Source organism: Anser anser (genome assembly GCF_964211835.1).
Source record: "Anser anser genome assembly, chromosome: 1".
Classification (NCBI taxonomy): Eukaryota; Metazoa; Chordata; class Aves; order Anseriformes; family Anatidae; genus Anser; species Anser anser.
The window spans coordinates 74,258,059-74,284,614 of record NC_139720.1 but is presented as its reverse complement, the minus strand read 5'-3'; the positions used below and the strand labels follow the sequence as shown (position 1 = coordinate 74,284,614).

Sequence of the window (26,556 nt, the reverse complement as noted above, 5' to 3'; positions counted from 1 at the left end):
GATGAACGTGTTGGCAAAACGTTCATCTTTGAAATGCCTAAAGTTTGGTTTTCTAGCATCTCTTTTTCTCTCCTCTTGGTGAGAGGCTAATACTTGGAGGCTTCATTTAGTACAGGTTTTTTACCACGTGTTTTGGTACGTGTTCCCAATGTTCACAGAGCTCTGTGCAGGTAGGAAGTACCTCTTTCTTTGGAAACAAACTCATCCATCCATTCATGTGTAAAAATGTTAACAGTCATGGAAATTTTCGTAGGAATACACCATGACAATCAAGGATTGAGTCTCTCAGGAACATGTGAAAAATTAAAGATTTATTTAATTAAAAAAAAAATAAATCTGGGTGAAGGTGTCTTTCTCTTTCCCCATTTTAAAGTTGTGAAAAGCTTTAGCCATTTTGGGAACCAGTTGGGTAGTTGGGATAGCTCATTGCTTTTATGGAGAGGAGAAGAATGTGGAAGAATTCTTATTTTTTTCTGTTGGTGAATCAAGGTTCTTTTTTTTTTTTCTCTCTTCATGTTTTTATAATATGAATGTTTCTTTCCAGTCCAGTTGACACCAGTTTGGCACTCAAGACCATCTTGAGGCTGTTACATTCATTTGCTCACAACAGTGGCATTCTGGGACAAAACAGTGCCGCGGTGGTTGACAAAATGACATTGTAGTATCCTGGCTACGGGGTGACAGGAGGGAGAGTTGGTAATACAGCTGTTGTTGCAGTTACCTGGTGGTGATAGTGCCTAAGCAACTTATGAGCAGGACTACATTGTATTAGGCTTTACCTAAGTATATGAAAATAGGCACTTCAAAAGTATGTATAAACTACACATCTGTACGTACACTCAAAGTAAATAGAAAATAAGAGGTCTGGTGAGGACTCCTTCGAGAGGAGACTACCTCACAGGTAGTGCCAGCAAGGATGCTGCAGCCTCCCTCGGTCATCTGATGGCTGCCCAGTGTTGACTGCTATAGGCTAAGCCTTAATGAACAAGCATGCATTAAATTTGTCTCTGATAAACCACCAGCTGTTCTGCAGGACTAGCTTCCAGATTGTGTTCTCCTCGGCAGACAGGCTGGATTTTCTTCCTGGACTTTTGTGGGGTTGGTGAGCCAAAAGAACATCACACCTGCCTGCCACTCTTCCGCCGGTCTTTCCGCAGGTAACTGCGCCAGAGCAGCTGTGCAGCAGCAGTTGCCATCTGTCTGGGTGAGGACAGATTGCTCGCACAGAGAATCAGGAAGTCATTATAAGGCGAATCTCATTTGCTCTTTGAGCACGTTGAGATCCAAGCAGCTCTCCCTTCCCCCCACTGAAAGGGGAAGAAAATCATAGGAGAGAAAGCAAGAGAGGAAAGATTCGAGCTGCATCCATGCCATCTGTGCGCTTGGAGTTGCGCAGCTGCTCTGCCGCTGACAGGTTGTGCTCTCCCCACCCAGCGGAGACAGGCAAATGAGTTCTGTAGTAAACCCAAGGCTCTGAAGATTAATACTGATAAATAGCCTGGCCAGAATAAACTGTGTCTGGAGGAAGAGCCTCTAGCTGCTTTGAAACTTTCAATATCCTCTGCCTCCCCTCCCTCTTTTCTCCCTTCACTGCATTCAAGATTTGCCCAGAATTTGGCAGCCAAAAATCATTCAGTACAGATGCTTTTTCTGGATCAAGTCCTGTACTTCTGAGTACACCATGATCAGTTTTGGGACATCAAGGGGTTATCTAGAAGTACAGGGGAGTAGCCAGTTGTACCCACGGTGAGACAACTTCTGTCCCCAAAATTAGTTAAGCATGTGCTTAAATGCTTCATTAGCTCCAGGTCTCCATCTGCTGAGTGGGGCTTCACAGTTTTGGACAGTCCCAGCTCCTGGGCATGTGGAAGAAACCTTCCTTTTATTTGTGAAGAAGATGTATTTTGCATCTATTGCTGTGGAGACTGGGAAAACAAGCAGACATGGCCTTCAAGGTAGCAAATACTAGAAACTAAAAAAAAATACCTTGGAGGTATTTGTGCTTTTGTGAATGGCTTTAGATATGTCTTAACATCTCAGAGGTGGGGAGTCTATCTCTCTTTTTTGGAGCCAGACTCTTCAGGAGGGTCTCAAAATAACCTGGCTCCCAATCCAGTATCTGTTGACAGCAATAGGAATTTGTATTAAAAAAAAATAAAAATAATCACAACACTATTTTTGGTTTTCCTCTCATGATGTTACTAATGATCATTGAGATTTTTGAGAAATTAGTCACTGGCAAGTGTCCCTTCTTGAGTCTGAGGGCCATTCAGGCAGTTGTCAATCCCCAAGAATAGCTCTGCACTGTAGTCATCCCGAAAAATATAATGTCTAGAGGCTCTGTGCACCTTTTCCTTAACTATGCAGGGAGGTGACGATGGGGGGACATTACAGCTCCTTAATGTTTGTGCTGTAAGGCTTTAAAGTATTGATGGCAGAAGCACAAAATTACATCTGAGTTGAATCCAGGTTTTTTTTTTTTGTGATAGTCCTGTAACTGCTGCTACTTGTATTTACCTCTTCTTTTTGAAGTCATTTTATTTCCTGCAAAACCCTTTCCTCCATTCTGCATCCAGCGCACCCAGTCCTGACATTGATGTGCTATACCTAGCCTCTGGCTAGCTTTAGCGATGGGAGAAGGATAGAGCCATTAGAGATCCTGTTTGTCTTCTCCCAACACTATTTTATACTCTGCTATCCAGGCATACGGTCCTCACTAGAGATGAGTCAAAAACTTTTTATATCATTTTCTTCTTCTGTTCTCAAAGGCTTTTCAGGGGTTCAGGCAGCAGTGCGTTCTTTGGGAACGGCAGTAGGTGCAGGCTGTGGAGCTGTATTCTCCTGTGACTGGATTTGCTGATGAAGCTTTTGACTAAGCAAAAAGCTAAGCACTACTTCTTGTGCGTAGTTAGAAGCCAGCTCTGATCCTGTAGTAGAAACGTCAGAGGAAATTTAAGAAGTCACTGCCTCTAGCTATTTGCTACCTATCTTCAAAATGCAGGAGGCTGGTGGAGCAGAAAGCATCTCTGTATTGCATCTGGCAGCTTCACCAAAACCTCACCTTCTTTGGCAGCAGTCCTGAAACAGTGGAGTTTTGCACAGGAACAGATACAGTGCCACACATCCCCTCTGCCAACTTTGCTTTGGTAGAGCAAGGGAAGGGACAGAAGTGCTGGTAGTGTTGTAATTTCTCTTTGCAGACTTGGAAAAGCTTTTTAATGAGTGTAGGATGTATTGCCTGTTTGTTCTGTTGAGGGTTTGTTTTTCCTTTTCTCTTGCATTATTAAATGTGAGTGGCAATAACTTCAGCTTTCAGGATACATGATTGTGGGGCACTATCCATGCAAGGATATGACTTTTTTTTTTTCCCTGTGGTCATGGTGAGCCTGGAAATGAAGAATTTCAATGTTTCACATGCCTTTTGTCCAGTCCAAAAAGCCAGAAGCCTGGTGGTTTGAATGGGGGAGTTCATGTTAATGTTGGTGGTTATTAGAGCACGTTCAACAGAGTCTACAGATTCGTGAAAAGAGAGGAATAAAGTTGTCAGAGGTGGCTGTGGGTCATGCCGATGTCATTCTTTTTTTCCATGCAGATTCAATATTTGTATTGCACTGGAAATCACTTTTGGCTCCATTCTGCTGTCAGATGCCTCCCTCTGGCTCTCCTTTTGCTTCTTCCAAGCCTTGCTTACTGCTGGCCATGCCAGGAGTGATGGGCTGGACATGAAGGCAGTGATTTGTTTCTCTAATCTGATCAGGAGTGTCAGGTGCCCAAGATCCATCGGTCTCTTAATCCCTTCATAGAGGGCTGCTGTTTTTCTTCATAGGAAACTACTGTTCACTGTGGATGTTTTTTGCACGTGCTTCAGAAGCAGCTGTGTTAAATGTGGGCTGGCACCTCTGCAGATGGAGGCTGAGCACAGGGCTTGCAGAGGTGCCAGGGCAAGGAGGGCTGTGGGCAAGAATGGCTTGTAAATAGGAGGAGAAATGGAAATGTTCCCCTTTGTTCTTCCACTGCAAAGCAGTCTTTGGGAATGAGGACGGAGGTGAGTGAGGAATGGTTTGCCATTTATTTAAAAAAAAGAGAGCTGAAGCAGAAAGCCTCGTTTTTTAGAGAAATGTTGCTGGAGAGAGAGAGCCAAACTGCTGTGCAAAATCCTGTCTGAATTTGCTCAGTTTTCAAATACAAGGGTAAATCAGTTGACAATTCCTGTCAGTGAGATTGCTGTCTCAGTCACTTCAGGCAAAGGAGACCCAGCAGGTGCTCAAGCGAAATTCTTCCCAAATGCCCTCTTGCTTACACTCAGCTGCATCACTTTCCAGTAAAACCATTCAAATGCTGTGTCAGAAATTCAAAAATGAGTTTGAGTGCTTTAATGGAAGCAGAGGAAAGACCTTTCTGTATTGTCCTGGAACAGCTCATGGAAAGCTCAAAGGGAGCTTGTAGTGTTTAGTTAGGCTCCACTCATCCACCCAAGAGCTCCTCTTCCAGAGCTACCTAAAGCTGTAGTGTTTCATTGAAATCGCAGTGGGACGTTGACTTCAATGGCAAATGGGCTGCTGATATGAACCCAGGTACTAATGTATCAAATCTGAATGTAGCTAAAATGATGCACAGTATTAGGATTTACCAGTCTTTTCCTGCTGACATTTGTTGAATATTTTGCTATAATTTTCATTAAAAGCAGAGCCAGAGCAGTGCAGAAAGATTTTAAAAATCACAGTCTCCAAACACATTTAAGAACTCAAGGAGCACTGCTGTTGGTTACTTTATTTATTTGTTTTGCCATGTGGCAGTCACCCCTTGAAAAATCTAATACTGTTTTACCTCCACAATGCAATTCTCAGCCTGCTTGCAGTACGAAAACATTGGCAGTGGTGAAGCTGCAGTTTGGTCCATGCAATCAGCTAGTCTTTATAATTAAGACTCTGTGTATGGGAAATGAAGGATGAGAGAGGTGTAAATAGAAGTTTTGAGGGTGGAGAAAGTCATAATCAAAGGTAAGTGAGGAGATCTTTTGGTGCTTTTGGACTAAACTGATCCTGTTAAAGTTTTGTTATTCTTGGCATATTAAGTGTCATTACTACAGCAGAAAAACTCAGAGGTATGTGGAACAGCAATGAATTGTCAGCAAAAAATTAAGCTAGAAGAAGTCAGTATTAAGAACAGTCATGTTATTTGTCTGAGGTACAGTGTTGCCCCAGGGAAAGGCAACAGGACTTTTCCTATTGATTTCTGCAGCCAGGAATTCATCAGAATTCATCCTCCTATTATAATTTGAATTTATGGTATGAGTTTCAATTAAAGTGACACTTTAAAAAAAAAAAAAGAGAGAGAGAAAACTAAGATCATTAAAATGCAGCCCAGAGGAAATAGACATCTTTTATCTTTGGCAAAATTAAACATGCATACATCATCTTATACCTTCAAATCTTCCGTAAGTCTGAAAAAATGAATGAATGAGGGCAACTGGGAAGCCAGCTATAGCCTATTCTGAACCACATGGTTTTGATTGCTGGGAACAGTTGTATGCTGGTTTGTTAAATGGCCAAAGACGGGAAGGCCATGAGCACAAAAAGCCACTCCCTTCATAGACTGAAACGAGGCTTAGTCACCACTGAGGAAAATCTACATGTCTGTAATTCGAGGTGTAACACAGAGCATACGGATGGTGTTTTTTATATTGATGCATTGTTCATTCATTCTTCCATGCACTTCTTTGCACGCTTCTGGTTGATTTAGCTGAGCTTGCAAAACAATGAAGTAGTGACCCAGCCTTCAAAATTTCCAGCCACTGATGTTCCTACTGGTCATTTTGGCCCCAAATTAATATGGTCTGGTAGAAGGTCTGTAACATTGTTGCTGTGGGCTTTCACACAGCAGACCTCGATCATGTCAGGCTGACTGCAGTTTAGTTACAATCGCTGTTTCCATCTAGCATTCTTGGCTTGCATCTTTGTTGACTGCAGTCACTGAAGATGGAGCTTATTTGCCGGTCACTCCAAGCTGACTGGAAAGACATGCACAGTAATAGCACAAATTAGTCTGTGTGACTGATTCCTCTGGCCGCATCTGGCTAAGCAGTAGGTGTCAGTGGGCAACTGTGTCAGTTCAACTGAAATACGAATTTACAGCAGCTCTGTTTTCAGTCCTGAGTAGGAACTGACATTCCCTTAGCTGAGCAAGTTCCTGCTGTATGAAAATAATGAGTTTCACCCACACTCAAGAATAAGTTAGTCATTTAAAAAAGACTTTTTCATTTAGAAAATGGATATTAATCCATTGGTTATGCTGCACCTCTGAGGCGTGATCCTGTGTTTTACGATACAATTTTGAATAGTTAGTAGTATTTCGGCACCTACCCTCTCTGCCAGAAGAAGCATTTTGAACTCCACCAGCATGCATATGTTTTCCTCCTCTGCATCAGGTACAGAGCATACCTGGAAATTGGACTGCCCTCTTGCTCAGAGCAGGAGGGCTTCAGCTGGATTTGTGGCAGATCTGGGGTCCCAACACCTCTGGACTCATGTTTCCATCAATGCTGGTCTGGAGGTCTTGGGCCCTAAAACTATAACATTGTGGCTGTGTCTGCCAAAGTATTTTGGGTTGGGATTTTTATTGCTGCTTTCCCTATAGCAAGGTGGAGGGATCAGTAGGTAGTGCTGTGCTTGTGAAAACTGAAATGGTTCTAAAATACTGCTTCTGCTTTCAGTTATGTTCTCAACCCTTCCTAACAAAAAACTATGAATTCTTGCTTGGCTCTACCTGCCAACATAATATACCGATTGCTCAGCTGGTGCAAAGAATATGCTTAATTAATTACAAGCTCCTACAACTTTTGTACAACAGCATCATATGTGTTGTTTTTTTAATGCATTCTCTCTTTGCCTTTCCCCTGCACCTATAAATAGTTCGAGATGTACAGGATATTAGATGAAAGCAAGATAAACGTAATTCACAATTTTTTTAAAAAAATGCATGCTCCATACATTGAAGGAATAGCTGAGCTTTAATCATCAAAGTTAGGTCAAATAAAATTTAAAAAAAGGCAGTGGAGTTTTGTTCTGAAATAACACACATGCACCATCCTGAAAAAATAGCGTTATGACGTTGGTTTATTATCCCAGCTAATCAAGTTATCACAGGTTACCAGAAGAAGGGAGGAATTTTTTTTATCTGCTGGCACTGAAACATCAAAGCAGAATCTCCAGGCAAAACAGTATTTTCAGACCCATAACCATCTAATCTTTTAAGAACCAAATAGCTGTTATTACACTTTCTGTCCAAACTCAGTGGGAATTCGCATATCCTTTAAATCTGAGAGAAGATGAAGAGTCTTCTTTAATTTGTCTTTTAAGCAGGGATGAAAAAAAAAACAAAATTCATGACAAAGCCTATTATTTTACGTATGTGCTTTGATAGTATCCACTTCCAGCAGAGCTGAGTTGTTCATGGCTTTTGCAAGACCTATATTGTCCTGACCACTCTAGCAGTTTTGGCAGGTGCTCTTAATAAAAACTCACCTGTGTCAAGAAAGCTCTACCCTCATGCAGCTTGCTTTGCTTAGAGCAGTTTTTCATATATTAGGACACCTATTTGTGTCCACAAGAGTTTTTGTTGGTATAGGATTTTCGTATCCAGTGCACAATGTTTAAGCATTTGCTACAAGTACCTCACTTGAAATATGTTCATGTGTCTTCTTTCAGATGTGTGTGTGTTGCTGAGAAGGTTGGTTTTCTTACCTTGCCCCCAGGTATTCAAAATGTCACTTTGTGTCTCTCTGCAGCCTACAAGCTGCAGATCAAGTCTCCCATTCTGCACGCTGTCTACCAAGCTGCTTGCGTGCGTGCGCTCCTTAATGTGTTGCAGTCAAAACCCACTGACTTCTCACAACACTTATTTAAACTAACACCTCTGCCTTTGGCTAAAACAAGTGGTAAAAGAATGAAGTTCACACTCATAGAGCAGACAAAAGGCAGGAGTATAAGGTGATTATTTAGTGCTCTCAAATGCATGAAAGATTAATCCTAAAATACATTGTTTTGAACAGGTAAAGTTATTTACATCCTTGCAAAGTGGTTATGAAATGCTACAAAACTAAAACAAGAGCATTTTGTATTCAGGATAAACTGAGTATTTTGGCTGTCTGTATATTACTCCTAGCTAGATTTAGCAGTGTAGTGGGGCTGGTACAAATGACTATGCAAAGTGCATGGCATTGAAGAGCCATAGTCAGAACATGTACACTGGTGTGTGTGTTGTGTGTCTGTGTATACATAGATTTATATATATATATATATATATACACATTTTAAGTATTATATGCTATATACTGACCAGTGATTTTAAAAAATGAATTTAATATTATGAAGATGCTTGTACTGGGGTTAGAAGTTGTGTAAGAATAAATTCTGTGCTGCAGCAAGATACCCACTTCGGGTTGTTTATTGCATTAGCTGGCATCTCAGAGAGGCACTTCAAGACCATATCAGGACGCGTGATGATACAGCAACCATTATTTGAAGCCCTAATGAAAGATTTTCTGCTATTTTTAAATGGTGCTTTTAAGATTTTTCTGGGTCTTATAGGACAGCTGCTCTCCAAAGGCGATCATTGCAAACCCTGAAACTCATTTCAAAGTGTTTTTTCTGCCACCTCTTTAGTGTTGGGGCACAGAAGTACTTGCAGACTGCACGCTAATGGAAACTCTTGTCCTCTTTAGTGATAAGCACAGCTCTTAGCACTGTTGTCAATGAGTTGGTTCCCGCTTAAAGAAGAAAAAGCAAGGAAGGGAAACATACAAGAAAAAATGTTTAGTTATATCAGTGATGGCATGTGGAACAGCACTGAGTATTGCAGTTGTTTCACTTGTGTGTGTATTGTGTATCAACTTACTAGTACTAGCTTGGTACAACTTACTTGGTACTAGCACACTTGAAAAACTGTTCCTCAAATGGCAATATATGCAATACTACCTTTTGGTTCATCTTTTCTTGCAGAGCTGCCTTTTTTGCAAGGGGATGATTTTTTTAACCAAATTGTATCACCCGACAAGAATTTTCATGTGATTCTTGGAAACCTGCTGCAGAGTCTTCACTATCTGCTATTCAGTCCTGTTTTCTTCTCCTTTCAGCAGGTAAGCAAATGTTTCTGCAGCACTATCTGCAATGGGAAAATGTTTCCAATTTCAGACACCTGGAGAGTTCATTTTGTTGGACAGGCTAGGGTTAGCATTTCTCTTCCAGTATTTCCCACAGATCCTATTGTATTTCCTGCCACAAAAAGATATCTGAGTAACAATGCAATACTTAGTGATTTTTAACATCAGCTCATGTTAGTCTATATCCCTCTAGCTTTAGTGCAGCTTAAAAAGTGGTATGCGCGAACTTTCACTTTTTTTGTGAATCTACTTAGAGCTGAATCAGATCTGTGAGCAAGCAATACTGAAAATAGCTTGAATTTCTTCTCTCTGAGAGAAGCCTCTAAATAACTCCATGTCCTTGGGAAAAAAAGCCTCAAAGTAGAGAGCCACCATGGGTGCTGCTAAAGCTCTGGTGTTACCCACCACGGTGACCTCAAGCTGAATGAAATGTTTCAGATACTGTTCACCAAGATCATAGTCAGAAAACCACTGCAGAAGCAGATTAAGCTGCACTGTTAGACTGTGCACTGAAGCGTATGAAGAATTCTCAAATTACCTATATCGGGGTGAGAAGCAGCACCAAACAGCTGAGTGGTAGTAGTATCTTAAACAGCTGCAGCTATTTCTGCAGAGGTGCTTGGGCACAACCATCTCAAGTTCGTTATTATTCAGTGCTAGAATTGGGTTAGCATTTGAGATTCAAGGTTTTTTATGGAGGAAGGGAGTCATTAATGGAGAGTGTGTATGGGGGTGTGTGTATGTGTATTTATGTGATGGAAAAGTCGATGTTCTTAATCTGTCCTTGAAGTTCTGTTTTTCTTTTGATATTATCATCACATGTGGTAGCTCTTATTTTTTCAAAGTAACTTATACATTTTCTTAGAAAACAATTGCTAGTTTCTTCCTACAAAAGAATTTTCTTTCTGAACATATGAAGATATTTTCTCTATAAGAATTACTTTATCTAAGTATATAATACTTTATCTCTTCACTAAGCTGCATGAGCTAAACTTTCCTATGACTTCAGTTTTTTTTCTGTGATATTTAAGTGAAGAGGTCTTTTCTAAAGGGTTCAGCCTTTAAAACCTTTGTTTTGATTTATTTGGTGGTAATGCATGCTTTCGTCGAAATTTTTGTCAAGATGTAAATGATGGAAATGCCTACTCCATGCTACCTCATGACAGCGATAGCTGGATTTTGCCACAGTGATTATTTTGTCTCATCCCAGGCTGTGTGGGTAGGTAGGCATGATACATCCTGCAGCTCCACTAGGGCCTTGCACCATATGCAGTGTGACCCATAAAGTATTTAGCTTCATCTTTAAATTGCATGCAATTGTTTAAAAGTGAGAGAAATAATTTTCCATTCTGCTGCACCTTTTTGCAAGGATTTCAAGGGTGTTTTTACCTATTCCCTGAGAAGTGAGTTAGTGGCATGAGCAGCAGAGAGGATACTTGACAGCTGTGTGTACTGTGATGGGTCTCAGATGATGAAATATATGGGTGTGGGTATTGCTCTCAACTCCTGTGGAAAAGCTGAGGTAAGAATCTGGGTATAACTTGGTCAGGAAATTCCTGATACCTATGTCCACGTTATTTCAAGCACGCCCAAAAAAATTCTGCTTCTGAACTTTGCAGCAGCTTTCTCTAAAACAAACACCTGTCTGCTGTTTGCCAAGTTAGTAATCTACCAACTAATCTGTTATTAAGCATGAGTTCTGCTGGCAGCATCTCCAGATATTGCTGCTAGGAGGATTCAGCCATTGCAAGCAGAAGTAAACACTGATTTAATACTTCACTGACGTATTTTGAAAAGTTTGCTGCAAACACTCCATCTTTGGTCTGTTCGTTGCTAAACTTTTTCTTCTTGCTATTGTAAATGATTGCATCTCAGAGTAAACAATTGGACATGCGCATGCCTTCTGTTCCAAGCAGAGCATTTGCAAACTATTCCACTGTAAACTGTTTATGGAGTACTGTGTAATCTGTAACCTTACTGTGATGGACAGGCTGACTGGAATTCCCACCATGTGAGGCATTAGTAGAAGTTAAGGCTTGAACAACTCACCAGCATCTCAAAAGTGTTGGCTGACTAGAAATACCACTGTCTCATGGAGAAACACTGCCTGCATGCTGCAAAGCTAACATTTTATAAATGCTTATTTTTTTGCATTGCAAAAACCATAACTTCTCACTTGCTGGCGATACAGTAGACTTTAAGTGATGCTTGTGGCTTTAAGCACAGCATTGTATTCAATTTTGATATTCCTACAGTGTGCATATTTTCACAGTTATATTTATTATTTGTTTTTCATTGTGGTGTGATATAATTTAAATGTCTTAGTCAGGATTGCAGTCCTGTGGTAACGGGGACCATAGAAAACACATGTTGAAGGTTTCAGGCCCCCATCAGTTTACATCTGCAGGCCATGGCCTTTGTAAGTGTTAGTGCATTCATTTAACTTTCTGGATGTGTAGGGTCCCATATGAGGCAGTGGAAATATCCCAGGCTTCAAATACAGCTCATGGAAGTCTTGGCATGACAGGGGCCTAATCAGAAACAGCGAAGTGATGTGGTTGCTGTACTCGCAAGGAGAAAGAAGTTGGTGAAAATTTTGAAGGATGAAGGAGGTTAGCAATGCTTACTATGTCACAGCTAATAAGCACACAATCTTTTCATAATTAGTAGTACTATGAGAAGTTCCTAGCAAAACTGTGTTTCTTCGTTTGCTCCCTTTTTTCTCCTTCTCCTCCAATAAAAACAAGAGAACCTGGCAGTATCTTCATTCATTTTTTAATTCTTGTCCACTGCTGGAGTGGATGTTAGTCTCAGCTCAACTCTTCCTTGAAAATCTCAGCCGATTCCCTAGCTAGAAGATGCTCTTTACCAGCACATCCAGTTGTCCTTTCTGTTCGGGATGTTCCATTGAAGGCTGTTACCTTGGCCCTTTTCTCTGAATCTTTTCTCTGAATCCTGTCATGCCTTTGGTCAGTCCCAATGGCAGACTCTCCTAGAAATACTCCTAATTTAATATCTCCCTCTTTGAAATACCAGCTGAGCCTGGAACCATGAGATAACTCCCAAAGGTTTCTTCATCTAGGATTGGAGCATATACTCAGGGAAGTGAAACATTCATTAGTAGGATGCCAAATTATTTATACTTGTTTCATAATCAGTGAGGCGGTAAGAGACTGGGAATGAGATTAATCTCCTCTAGTTTGATACATTTACAGCTGAGATACTGTATCCATAACTGAGCTATTCACGTTACATTCTCTTTGCAGTCAGTAGTGAGAAGAGACACTTCCAGAGAATGTCCTACCTAAGCAGCTTTAAATATATTTACAGTACGTGATGAAGTGTAGCATAGCTGTGCCTGTTTTTTTCCTCAGCACCTATAAAATGAGGTCTAAGTTTTCTTGTATGTCTCTACTTGTCAGACACATGCATGTCTCAGTCCCAATGTCCATTACTTCATTTCCTGGTAGCTGGTGTTGAATTAACTTAAAAAATGCAAAGACCAAGCTGCAGCGACTGAACTTTATCTCAACCTTAATTTCGCTTTTCAGTTTTGACTTCCAGGTTACTACGCTGCTGTCACTGCAGTCATGAGCGTCCTATCTCTTTTTCCTCAGCTCTTGTGGACAATTAAATCAAGAGGAAGGAATGATTTAAAATGGCATTCCCAGTTTTCTTCCTTTTCTTTATTTACCTTCTCAGTAAAATACAGACAGTAGAAAAGTAGATAAAAGCATAAATATTCTATCATCTGTTGATTTACTTAGCTTATTGTATGTGAAATAACAATATCACCTATGTAGCCGATTTAAGTAAAAGAATGAAAAAAGTATCTTTCATTTTTCTTTTTTCCCCAACTCCATGCAAATGCAACTCAACTTCCATAGGGCTAAGCAAAGGAAGACAGGTCACCTCATTGAGGTTTGAATAATCTTCCAAAAGTTAAATAATGAGGATTACCAAAATAAGGCCTTCAAATGTCATGAATCAGGTATAAATAATCATGTGAGCTTGAAAATTATTATTTTTGGGGATTTCTTTAAAATTTGTATTCTGGTTTTAAGATAAATTGTTTTTTTTTTTCTAGCTTTTTCAACACTAGACTTTGACTATATAGCATTTCTTGATAAAATAATAAGAAAAGTACACAGATAAATGCTAGTGGGTCCTGGGCATATTTTCATTAAACCTCTTAACTAGGACTTAACAAAGTAGCTGACAATTTTGAATGCATTTCTTCATAGTTACAAAAGTTTAGGTCCTCTCACAGGGAAAAATAGTTATACAATGTTATGGATTCAGCCTTTAAAAATTAAAGATCTTAAACTTTTTTTTAAAGACTATTGAGTACCTACAGTAATGTTGGAAAACATTTTGTCATGTCAAATATTCTTTAAAATGCTTGAACCCAGAAGATTTTTATTTGAAAGCATAGGTAGGAAGCAATGAACTCAGAAAATTTCTCTTTTATTACAGCAAAATAAGTTTAGATGCATTTACATTTCAAACAACACACTAAATTCTTGAACTAACAAACCAAGGGAACTCAGATGGAGTCAATGAACCAAAATCCTGGATTTGAAACACTGTTTATGCCAGTCTGAATCAAAAGTTCAATTGTGGATGCTGTCATCCCTCTGAGTTTTCAAATCTGGATCCAAAAATTTGTTGGAGCTAATATCTAAAGCAGATCATTAATAAAGCTAACATCATGACACACATATATATACACACTCGTGTCCTTCTTAACACATGGAGTATTAGCTGAGAGCTAATACGGATTGGCTTAGATTTATTTTATGTATAAAGTGATGCAACTCTCCCTTATCTGTCCTCCCTTCTCCCAGTCTCCAAATCTTTGTGCTGGCACCTAGTGCTGCATAGACAAATATTGCAGAAAGGAAAACAGCAATTATTTTTTTAGAAAAAAACATGGAAGTTCTGGTTCATTTCTTTCCCTGTGATCGTCAATCAGATTAAACTGATTACTTAAAAATTGATGCAAGGAAGCAGCATCCAAAGTGCATCCTTACACATTCTCTAATTACACTCAGCTCTGATTACAGTTCCACCTGCCCAGCAGCAACAGAATATATTTTTACATTTTCTTCTCTTTCAGTACACTTCATTGGTAATTCACTGCCTAGAAAGGAGTGCCCCTTTTAGGAGAGACAAAGTTAACTGGTTTCATGACCTTTTGTTTCTGCAGAAGAAATGGGTGAACTCACTTGGAATAAATACAAAGCAAGCCAAAACATTACGCAGGACAAAATTAAATCCCAAACTGACCTTTTGGAATCTCAGAGAAGAAGAAGAAGAAAAAAAAAGTTTGTGGGGAAAGGTTGTTTCCCTTTATCTTCTTTCTGGTGGCCTGTAGTTGGCAAGTGCCAAAGTACTGCAGTTGAGACTAAATCTTTATGGATGTGCGTTGTGGCAAAAAGCAGATGAAAGGCAAAAAGTGAAGACTTGCTGACAGGGAGCCTGCTCCTGCAGCCCTTTTGCTGGAAGCTTTGGCAAAGGCAATGGAGGAGCCTGTGCGGTGTTGGGGCTGCCGTGGCGGGTTGAAGGCCACTGCCATGGTGGGGAACGGGACCAGTGCCTCTCGCTGCAAACAGCAGGCCCCTAGCAGGAGGAATAGGAAAAGCAGTGCTTGAAAGCATCATGCTGTTCTACCCCCAGATTCAACTGTCTGTGGAGAACAGAGCAAAAGCAAGGTGTAGAGAAAGGAGGGTTTATTCACTGGCCAGGCACAGATGAAGGAGTGTCTGAGACAAAGAGGGGTCTGTGATTTCTTTGTCCACCAAAAGCTAGGGTGACCTGAGGGAGCAGTGAGCGCAGCCACCATCCCAGCTCCCTTGCTTTTGCCCTGCTACCTCTTTCCAGGGGCACAGCAAAGCACAGGTTGCCTTCGGTCAACTATAAATGTTTGCAAGGGGTGATGCTGTTCCAGTCAGGAGGCCATGGGCCACCTCCCAGCAGGCTGCACCTCCAGCCTTGCCGTGAGGGTCTCAGTGGCCAGGGCCCTGGCTGCCATTTTGTGGTGCTCTTTGCCCCGTGCAGGGTGACAGGCTGTAGGTGTGTACATCTGTACCTGGGCCCACTGAGTTGGGGCACTCAAAGCAGCGAAGGGGTTAAAAAGAAAAAGAAAAAAGGCTAACATAAGTGTTTGCTGGTTTTTAAGAGTAAGAGTGGACCAAGGACGTGGTTTCTCGGTGAGGCATAGTTCTGTCCATCCTCCTTCAGTGCCCTCCTCAGCTACTGACATGCCTTGCCTTGGAAACACCAGCTTGGTGACATTTGGTGCCAGCTAGTTTCGAAAGACCAAAGTATCAAAAGGAACTGAGACACTGATTTGAGCATGGAATTGACTACAGCCCCATTTGTTAGAGGTCTTCAGTTTATTCTTTTTTCCAGTTTCCCAAAATGAAGTATGCTTCAAAGAAAGAGATGCAAGGAAATGCTGGCTACAAGCCCAGGACTACCTGGCCTGGGGCTTTCTGTACAAAGGAGCCATGCATCCTAGGAACCTGACCCAGGGCTTTCCGTACCAGGATCCCAGCTGTCCAGGAAGGCATCTGTAAGCCATTCCTGAGATAAATCCTTACAGCTTTCTGCTTGGGAGTGGAGAGCTCAGTATGTGTGGGCTTTCAAACTGCTGGCACTAGCAGCAAGTCTGAAAGACCTTGGATGACTCACACGTCCCAGTGCCTTGAAGCTGAAAACCATTGTGGTTCCCAACAGTTTTCTGCAAAAAACAGGAATTTTAGTCTTTCATACATACGTTTAGAGAACTTAAACTGCTCTGCTGTGAAAAAGTTTTTGTAGTCTGAGGTTGGAGAAGATATCTTTTGAAATGACTGAAGAAAACCTGGCAAGTAAGAAAACTTGAGCAGCAGAACTTATCAAGAAAGACATGACAAAACTTCTGAACATGCACAAAACTTGTGAAGGACACCTCTGTTCTTCACTGCATCCCACAATATAGCTTGAAGTTGCTGATGTTCTTGCAGACTCCAGGTAGGGAGGAGTACCTCAACTCCATATCTAGTTGTTGATACTTTGTGGGAAAAGAAAATGTTTTCTGGAAGGAAATGTAATGGAATTTCCCTTAGCTTCTGGGTAATGAGGCATTCCTTCCAGATGATAACTCAAACGGTGATGTCATGTTGGTGCCTGGCTGAAGATTTAGGCAGGCCAATGGGCTGGGGTGAGAGTGAAAGGAGTTGTGCCAGACTTTGTGATTCTAAAAATTTCCAGCGCTCTACGCTTTGAGGTAAATGACTTCCCAGAACACGCTGAGAAAACACTGACACAGTATATACAGGGAGTTCATACTGCTGGGCCTGCTAAATGTACAAGTGTAAAATCGTTGGTGTCATGAAGGCCTTTTGTATGCTTTCTGTTTCCATTGCCCAGTATCTTAGTCTGCAGGGACTGTTTCAGCATGTGTATATGAAAAGGTGGCAGAAGGTCACCATTTTTTAGTTCCTCGTGAAAGGTCCACCAAGCTAAACAGTACAGAGTCCGACTACACAGTGAGATGTTACAGTTTTGGATTATCTCAAAAACCTCTCTGGCAGTTTTTCCACTCAAGAAAATATATTCTCATGGTGCTAAGGGAGAAAGATAATTTTTTTTTTTTCAAAGGATCCCTTTGTGTTGAAGGCTAGGCTTTTGTGACTTTTACAGGGCTATGAGATTTGTTCCAGAAAGCTATAGGACCATTCAAGTAACAGCAGCGTAGTACCACCAGAGTCAAAGATCCCTTGAATTTGCAGAGTTGTCTCTTGCATTGCTCAGTGCTGAAGTGACCTCCCTGACTTATGCACAGGAGGTGGCAGTAATCTCAAGGCATGCTTCATGTTTCCAGCCATGCTCATATTCTCATACACTAATAGTAAAGCCAGGATATCACTTGTAACTAACAGCTGGCCACCAGTGCAGTTTATTAGAAACTCAGCTAGTTACCAAAGTGGGTTCTTTATCTTGGTGACCTTCCAAGGCAATCAGAGCCTTCTTGGAAGACCTTGAATCAAAAATGTTTGGATATAAGAAAAATAGCACTGCACAGGACACAATTCTGATCTCCCAGGGTTCACAGATTTGGAAGGCACTGTACCATATATAACTGTAGAAGACAGCACTGAGATACTGTAGCTGCTGCATCAAGGTCACGGTGTTCTGGGATCCAATTAAAAATGATGCAAGATAGGCAATTTAGGAAAGAATTCGCATAGAGCTCAGGAAGAAAAAAGTCATGTGCGTTATGAGCTCAGTTATTTTGTAAGATTAGTTTTTCACTATCTCATGATCTTGTAATAAAAACACAAAGTATTTTAAACACTTGATTTGCTTATTGATCAGAACTCTGAGACCTCAGTTTCTAAATCACAGTTGCAGGCCTGTCTTCATTTAAAAGCCAAGCTGTGTGCCTGCCTTGGAGTTTGTATGATGTGCAAACTGAGCTGTTTGCAATTGGTTGTGAATTTGGTGAGCGGGCAACAGTGAAACCTGGCATGGGGCATGCCTGATTCTTGGAAGCCCACCTCCTTCCCTGGAGGTGCTGTGAATGGAAGGCAATACTGGCACAGGTCCTGTAACCCAGAGCGTTGATTCTCACCTCCCGCAGTGTAACTATTGTGCTCATTTGGATCACTGTGCTATCTTTGATTCCCAGAGCCTGTATGGAGGTAATGAGGAACCATATGAGCTGAGGGAATTGCCTTTTGATGTAAAACCTGATATTTTTGAAAGGGGGTATAATGGGCCTATTCCTATCCTAATTGTCTCCTATTTTCTATCTCATGAAGGACAAGGATTAAAGATTTAGCTATCTACTGTATTTTAAGAACTGCTTACGTTGTGCTCTGTAAACTGAAAACTTCTGCTGGCAAAGAGGTTTCATGGATGCTTTGTGGATGGTCTGTATGTAGGTATTGCTAGATTCATGACCTGTCAAAGACTTGGTTCTCTTGCTTGGAACCAGCTGAAGAGTGGTTTGCAACACTGTCTTAGTACCACAGTGTTTTGGTCTCCTTTTTCTTTTCCCATTCCTTCTCCTGAGGAGTTAGCTAACCAAGAAAGCCAAAAAAAAAAAAAAAAAAAAGGAAGAGGGAGCACAAGAACAAGAGGAACAAGAGCAGGAAGGGATCAAGGTGAGGACATTGAGAGGATCAGTAAGATCAGTAAGAGAGTCAGCAAGCAGATGAGAAATGTCCAGCAGACTTTGGCCAGTCTTTGAGAAGAAAACAGAAGGTGGTGGTTGCTGTAGTCCTTTACTCACATGCAGGTCTCTATGTCTGCTGAGGAAGTCTCTGAGGCATGTTCATGCTGCTCTGCCACATGCTGAACAAAACTGTTACGGGAATACCTAGGAAATGTGCCCTGATCCTCCACAGGTTGTAGTGATTATGGGTGTCCTTAGTTGATGGAAATTGGTCTATCTCCAAGGCAGGCAGTGGAACTGCAGCAGCTGTGGCTGCCTGCGAGTTGGATCTGAAATTTTGTAGGATGGAGTGCGCTTGTGGGTGTTGCTGCAAAAATGGCAAGGGAGGCAGGACACCCCTTTCTAGCAATAGTCAAAGGGCTGTTCTGAGGGGTTGCCTTCTCCTGCTTGTTTAGGTAGGAGAGATACTGTCTTCTAGCATTTCTTCTTTCTAACAAGGTAAAATACAAAGAAACCCTGTGTGTGTCCTGTGGGCAGCTGAAGAGCAGAAGTCCTAGCTCTGCCTTAAGAGGGGCTCCGTTGGTGAAGGTTGGGGAGGCAGCCCAGTAAGGCCACCTTATAGGTGCCCTCCTATAAATCAGTGTGGGGCTGTGGCGAGGGCCAAAATAAATAGCTAGCAAAACCAAGGCTGTCCTATAACCATCCTCAATAAATGCCAGGCAGAAATTTTCCTTGAGATTTTCTGTATCTCCAGAGGTTGCAGTGTGAGTGGGATGGAGGGGGAAGGGTGCAAATAGACCCTGTGTGGTTTCATACTTCCTTTATTCTCCTTATCCTTTGTTTTTTGATGATAAAAGAGATTTATGTGGCTATTGTAGCAAAGGAATTGGTGAGTCATAAGGTTTGCGACTTCATTTCCCCCTCCACTCTTTACACATTTTTCCTGGTGGTCACATCTCTCTCTCCCCTTCAGTCTCCCCCCCTCTGCTAGTGCAGCAGGACGTGCTGCACCTTTAAGAAGTGTGTTTTTTTTCAGAAGACTTATTCCTGAGATTTGGCATATGTTGAGGCATGCCCTGAGTTTTGTGGTGTGTTTTATGAAAAACTACAGTGCATTTGGCTAGGGAGGGTTTTAACTCCTTTCTGCCACAGGTGCGCTTTGCCTCTTGGAGAGCATGCACTGTTCGGCATTTCCATAGGGATTTCTGCTGTTTTCCCCTAATGAGAAGAAGGGAGATAAAGTGAATTAGCTTTTTTTTTTTTTTTTTCCCAGTTAAAATTTATATTTATTGAGTTGTTTTTTTCAAATGCCAAGGCTATGGTGGATAAAGCTGACCTAGCAAATTCTCTTCCTGATTGCATCCCCACACTTACACGATTCCCGCTGCAGTGTTAACCTGGCCTTGCAGTAGCAGAAGAGTACAGCCAGAGACGTTGACCTGTAGTAGTCACAGCATTGGCAGCTTTATTATGAATTTCACATAACTGTGAATATCTTCATGTTCCTGCTCATGAACGTTACTTTTTGCTTCCTTTCCTCTCTCACCAGTCAACAAGAAACTTGTAAGAAGACAGTAAAATTGTACTGTGAAGATTAATATGTTAAGTAAAAAGTGTAGGTTTTTTTTTTTTTTGGCACATCACATTCTTTTGAAAGCAAGAGAGTGTTTGGGGAGCTCTGTCTGGATTTTATTTTATTTTTTAACATTTGCAGGGGGCAGCAGCACAGACTTTCAATCCCAGCTTCCAGTGGGAACGGTGCAGGCGTTACAGGCATACCAGTAGGTAGCTGCAGAGTTACCCCTGGCAATTATTTCATAAGCTGTGCATGCTCCAAGGTCCTGGGTCTGTATGCTAGCACTGCCTTGTAATAATAGTGTAAAACCTCTTGGATTGTCAGCGTGTATTCATGTCCTTGTGCATTGTTTTAGGCTTCAAGGCAGCAGGCATCTCCAGGCGAGCAGAATGCTGTACCCGTATACAGGATTCCCCCTTCATCTCCGGCACCATGGAGGCTGAGGGACTTACCTCGCAGTCACCTGCGGGATGTGTGGCCCAGAGATGAAAGAGCAGTTTCTAGTAGAGACAGGCCTGCTTTTATGAGGAGAGATATTGGAGGGGAAGGGAGGGAGCAGGCTCTAGGGCTGGATTTTCCTGGCACACTGAGATTGTTGCGGGGCTTTGATTAAATCACTTAACCTTTGAGCCGCAGATTCCTTGAGAGTAAAACAGTGTTAGCACAGTGTACTGCGTGGTGGGGTTAAACGAGTTAATGTAACAGTACTTTACAGTCTCCGCTCTGCAAATGTGCTGAGCGCGGTTGTTCTATTTAAGAAGCTTGTAGTATTTGCTACTGAGCCCATGGAGGGTCCCCGCCTGCCCTCCCCTCCCTCCCAATTAGCCCAGTTAGTGCTCTTACCCCTCTTGGTGGTCAGTAGCGAGCAGCCCCTGCCAGTTAGCTCCCTGGTCTCAAAGCAGTGCTGGATTGCGGCAACTCTCTTCAGAAGTCCTTTGGAGGAGCGACTGTACTGCAAGCCCTGGTGAGGAGCTCAGCCTTCTTCACTGCCCTCCGGCTGCCCCGGCCCCGCATTGTCCCCTCTGAAGCGTGCTGGAAAGGCGGCTTGAGGTCCTGGGCTCTCTTGGCATCCCTGCCACCCGCTCACCAGGTGGCCCAGGCAGGTCACGTCACCTTTCTCTTCTTCGCTGTGAATGCTGGAGTGTGGGATGTGTGTTTTACCTTCGTACCCCAGAGCTGTTCAGTCTGAATTAATGAATGCCATGAAGTCAAGGATGCCCGTGGATGCACAGCACAATGTAAGTGTGAAGTATTGCTCTGTAATTGTGGGTGGAGGTAACCCTTGTTGAGAATGATTGATTTTTATCATAAGTCAACATTTGATCAGGTGGAATTGTAGGAAGCGTAGACAAAGCCTGCCCTCTGTTACCTCCATCAGGAATCTTTTAGGAAACAGGAATGCTGCTTCTCCCATGTGCTCTGTGCTTGCGTAGACACTGTCTAGTACTGGTTAAGGAGATTGATGGGGAGGCATAAAAATAGTCTGACTTCTATAGGTGTAATATTTCAACATACAGAGGGAAAGAGATCTTTTTTTTTTTTCTCTTGGGATTCAGTGTTTTATGGGAAAGCCAAGTACTGCTTTTTTGCAGCATTGTCGTGCATATCCAAGGTTGACACAGCAGCTCCTTGGGTTTGGGCATTTTAGCAAGTTGGGAATTTTGAGGAATAATAAAATTTAAAAAGCAGATGAAACATTGTTATGTAGCTGCTGGCATACTGGCATCATCAGGGTGCAGTTTATAAAGCCTCCGGTGCTGCCAAAGAATCAAAGAGTTAAAAATTCCAGAGGTTTAATCCAGTATAATACCATTTGCAAGGCCTATCAAATTCACAGCAAGTGAGCAGCAGAAAAGCAACCAAGCTGGGTGGAAAATGAAATCAGATGGAATTATATTGCCACAGGTTTATCTAACTAGTTGTTTCCCGTAGCAGCATAGATGCACATTTATCTGCAAAACTTGGATTGTGTTGTGCTCGCCTGCTCTCCCTGGCAGTATTATCCACAAAAATTGAGCGCCCTTCATCCTGTTTGAACAAAGCAGTGTTCTGCTGTATCTATTTTGGTCGCTGATTTGTATGCCATAGAAGCCATCTCATTCGGTAGAATACAGTGATATATTGTTGTGTTTGTTTTCATTTTGTTGCTGTGTACATAGTGCATTGTTGTTTGTTTTTTTGAAGGATTTAAACATCTGGAGGAGACCAGGGATAGCAATGTTTTTGTCCATAAGTTAGATTTGGAACTGTAGGTCCCTTCCAAAGTGAAATGCTTTGGAGTATACCCTCTATTGTGTTACGAATTTGTATAGTTCAGATTTTGGGTTGGGAAGTACATTCAATATTAACACTAATCCAAGCATTTGGATAAAGCTACTATTACTATAACTAGTGCATGGTAAACATGATGTTTTTTTCCCAAGTGGTTCTGCTACTGCTTCTCATGAAAGTAATACCAAATATAAATCAGGGAAGTAAATATTTATATGTGATAAGCATAGCATAGCTGAGCTTTGGCGAGTAGTGAGAAGAATCAATTTTTATTAAAGCGTTTCAAGAACTGATGCACAGAGGGCAGATCTCGCTGTGAAAAAATCAGTTCTTCAGTAATGAAAGCTTTGAGATACTATTGCAATGCAAACAAATCCAAGTACAGCCTGGATCTAGGTGACAGATTATCACAGATGGAAATAGAAAGTGAGCAGAAAAAGAAATAAGTCCTGCTGTATTCCAGTCCCCTTCTCTGCAAGGTGACTCTGCGAGGAGCCCTCACAGCTTTCACCACCAGACTGTTTGCAGACAAACGCCACAACAATAGAAGAGCAGTTCTCGTGCTCTGGTTTGGTCTGTTACAAGCCATTTGTTTTTTGAGGAAGCTGATCGCAGTTTTGTCATGTTACTTCGCAGCCAATGAGCAAGGCATTCCTGGATGTGGAGCAGAACCTGGAGTGAGTGATAGCGAGCTTAGCATGGGCGAGGGGCTTGTAGCAGCATAGCTTTCAGCTCCAGCGCTGCAGTCAGAGAGATTTTCCTTTGAAGATAAGACACCTGGGGCTTTTGTAGAAACAGTACGCCTGTGCCTGAGCAGAGCACAGGAGTGTGTGCATGTCTGTGTATGAGCGAGGCAGTGAGAGCGCCTGTGCGTGTTGTCGTAACGTGGCAGGGCACAGGCAGTTATGAAACTTTCCAATAAAGTCTCAGTGCATCAGTATTGGTTGCTTGGGTGGTTGTTGTTGGTTTAGTTTTTGTTTTGTTGTTTTGTGTTTTTTGTCAGTTGCCCTCCAGTTTCATTTCCATTCATGAGTGCAGAGAGAGAGCGAGGCTGAGGAGTGCTGGCAGAGCCCCCAGAGATACCCGAGGGGAAACGCAGGTCCTAGGGCAGGTGGAGAACCCCATGGCACCGAGTGCAGATCCCTGACTCTGGGGACAGGGACGGGGTGGGGTCAGCCCTCACGCTTTGGGCAGCTGCTGGTTGGAAGGGGCCCCTTCAGAGTGCCTGAGCTGCAGACGGAAGTTCAACTTTTGTTTTTTAAAAGGACTGGAGAAATTATTAACCACAGTTCATGACGTCAGAGTTGATCTGATTAAAGGTTTGTTTTCTTGCTGGCAGAGGTGTGCTCTGTAGAGACTGGTTCTCTCTTCTTTTTTTTTTAAGTTTCTTTTTTGAACAGCAAACGGAGGGAACTGCTGGCATTGCTGCTGCTGCTGCTCCAGCTGCGTGTGTGTGTGTGTAAACAGGATGGTGTATCTGTAGCCGCCACGCGCAAACACACGTTTGACCATGAGGACTCTTCGCAGGTTGAAGTTCATGAGTTCGCCCAGCCTCAGTGATCTGGGCAAGAGAGAGCAGGCAGCCTTGGATGAGCGGGGGACCCAGCAGCGACGGGCCTGCTCCAACGCTACCTGGAACAGGTAAGGTCTTGCACAGTGTCCTGCCCCCCCGAGTAGCCCTTCGCTCCTGCACCGCTGCTGCAGTGAAGGTACGGGTAGCCTCTGGCTGGCTGGCACCCCAGGGCAGCTCGCGCCCAGCTGGGGTGGATTACAGCACACCAAGGCTCCTGCCTTGGTAAGTTACATGGCACGTGCTCTTGAGGAAAAGGCCAGGGTAGCTTTTATTGCCGTGCTGTTAGCCTTTCTCTCAGGGCTGATAGCAAGCAGTGCTGCCTGCAGATGGCTCAGCCTGCTCTTCCTTGTGGTGGGCAAGAGCTCATTTCAAAGGATCCAGCTACAAATAAGTCTTTGCATCTGTCTCGATATCCTCATTCAAAGGGGATTTGGTTTATTTGACTTTTTTATAAAAATTAAGATTTGTATATATTTTTATCTACATAACTATATATATTGCTGATTATTGATACAGATACAATAAAGTACTCAATTTATTCACTGGAATGCAAAAAGCTGTGTGTGTCCGTGTGTGTGTGTAAGCACATGCACTTTGGACAGGGAAGACTAGTCCTTGATTGTTTTCTTTGCTGTGCTTATACATTTGAATTTTACTACTGTTCGATAAAAAACACGCAAACTTTTTCTTGTGAATGAGTACAGAAATTCAGAAAGCATCTTAACAACCGTTTAAGGACACTCTTAAAGATGAGTAAGTCTTTAGGGATTATATTCTTTTGCCTGTTTTGAAAATGAAATGTCATTTCCTGGGTCACAGCATGGAAAGTGTCATTCATGTTTTATAATTACATGGAGGAATCATAGGAAGAAAAATATTAGAGAACTACAGACACATTTTTAAAGGTATTTCAGTTTTGTGGAGAAAAAAAAAAAGAATTTTAAAATAACACATCTTCCTTCCCTCTCACCCATTATTTGTGTATTCATATCTGTATTATGAATTAGTTGCTTACCACTAGCAGCACAATAAGCAGTGAAACCGTGCCAGTCATGAAAGAGACAACATTTCTGCTCAGAAAATGGTGCTATTTAAATGTCCCAGAGATGCTCCCACTGTCTGGATGACAGTGATATTTAGGGCAGGATTCGGCCACCTTGGCTCATGCCAGCTAGGGCTTTGCTTGCTCTGTAGCCCCACAGGAGTCAGCAGGGAGGGAAGCTGCTGCTTGGTGTAAACCGAGGTGCCTGAATAGGATCCTCAAAGCTTGTTCATGGTGGTGTGCTGACAGGGACGAACATTGCCAGGTCTGGTGGGAAGCACGCCGTGGAGGCATGTTGGAGCGGAGAGTGGGGTGGGCTGAGGGACCAGCTGGAAGAAGTCCTCCTTGGAAGCGGGAAATGTTCTTGTTCTCACCCGTATTTGCTAAGAAATCCAAACCGAAGGGTTTTACTAAGTGAGACAGGGCAAAAGGAGAGTTTGTTAGCTCTAATTTGGGCAGGACAGCCATAGCACTGGACAACAGCGGCGGTCAGTCAGCGAGCTGGACTTGTATTTGTTACATCAAAATGGCCAAAGAGCTGCCACATTGCAGCTGTTACTGGAACAGGTGCTCGCGAGCAGTCGTGTCGCTGGTAGCTACAAACCCAGGCTGGTAGCCTGCCTTGGTCTGTAGCTCAGATATTCTGCAGGCTGAGGAATTGGAGCTTATCCTCAGGAAAGTCATGGCTGAAATGATGCGGGATTAGTCATGTTAGGAAGTTGTCCATGGTAGCTTCCCTGTGTCGCCTGCGTGCATGGCATGTGTAACAGGGCCTGGCCTGGACAGAGCTGGTGTTCCTCAGACTGAGCCCCTGACTCACTGAAATCTCGTGTGGGGTTTGAAAATATTGGGCTGTGGAAGGATGCTTTTTCCTCTGCAAAATTAAAACGCCCCAACAAAGAGCCAGCATGCCATGCATTGGCTTGTGGAAATATTTGTCCTTCCATGTGAATGAATTGCCTGTGCTGTTTGATTCTGTGCAGTACTGAGCATGAGATCTCGCTGATCAAGGAAGTTGAGACACACCAGAAGAGCTCTTCCCTCTCACCAAGCCTGGCTGTGCTATATTTAAATATGCTGCCGGTTTCTTGCTTAATGTTAGCAGCTGTGCCTGGGCGTGGGGTGCACGTATCTGCTTTTGAAAGAGGCTTTCAACCCAGTACACCAAAACTGATGTGGGGAGTGGGAGAGTGCAATCCCCTGGCAGGCCCTGCCCCGTGTGAGACTGATGATGTGGTGCTGAAGGTCAGCCCTTTGAGGTGGAGCAGGGATGTTGGCTAGGCATGGAAACATGGCCAAGCTGGTGGAGCTGTGCTGGTAAGATCTTCCACAGATATCTGCAACGTCAATGTGGGCTGTCTCTGCCAAGGACAGATGCAGCTCCTCTTCTGCAATCAGATGTTGTGTCGTCGCAGCCTGGCTGCCCGGTGCTGTCCCCTTCACCACCTCTGCTTTGCACAGAGCAGTCTCTGGCCGGAGACTGTTCACCGCAGAGGATGCCTGTTGCTTTCAGAGACCCAGGGAACCTAATGACCGGGCTGGGTTTGCAGGAGACATGTAGTGCTCGTTGCTAGCGAGGATGGTTTCTTCCTCCCTGATATTTTCCCTTCACCTCCCAGCTAAAGAGCTGTAAAACTTCTTGACATTGCTAGATCAAAGGGAGGTCGGTGCTGACCTGCTGTTTACTACTATGCAAATCAGACTTTATATCACTGCCTCTTCCGAGTTTGCTTTCCCATGAACCCCAAAAGATCAGTTAAGCAGCTCA

The 26,556-nt window shown here is 42.7% G+C and overlaps 1 protein-coding gene across 7 annotated transcripts in view; it reads left to right on the top strand.

The window, feature by feature from the left end:
• Window positions 1-26,556, top strand: part of PRR5 (proline rich 5) — a gene marked incomplete at its 5' end in the record, with an annotated part of 96,948 nt that overhangs the window by 13,090 nt on the left and 57,302 nt on the right. For 2 of the 7 annotated variants that reach the window (XM_083821099.1, XM_083821100.1), the window contains 2 exons: window positions 9,000-9,136; window positions 23,701-23,814. The exons of 2 other annotated variants lie outside the window; for them this stretch is intronic. In XM_083821099.1, the coding sequence (XP_083677225.1) occupies window positions 23,711-23,814 (104 nt within the window). Of the gene's footprint in view, window positions 1-8,999; window positions 9,137-23,683; window positions 23,815-26,556 lie in introns of those variants that run through there. 3 more of the 7 variants (XM_083821101.1, XM_083821102.1, XM_083821098.1) reach the window with 2 other exon arrangements.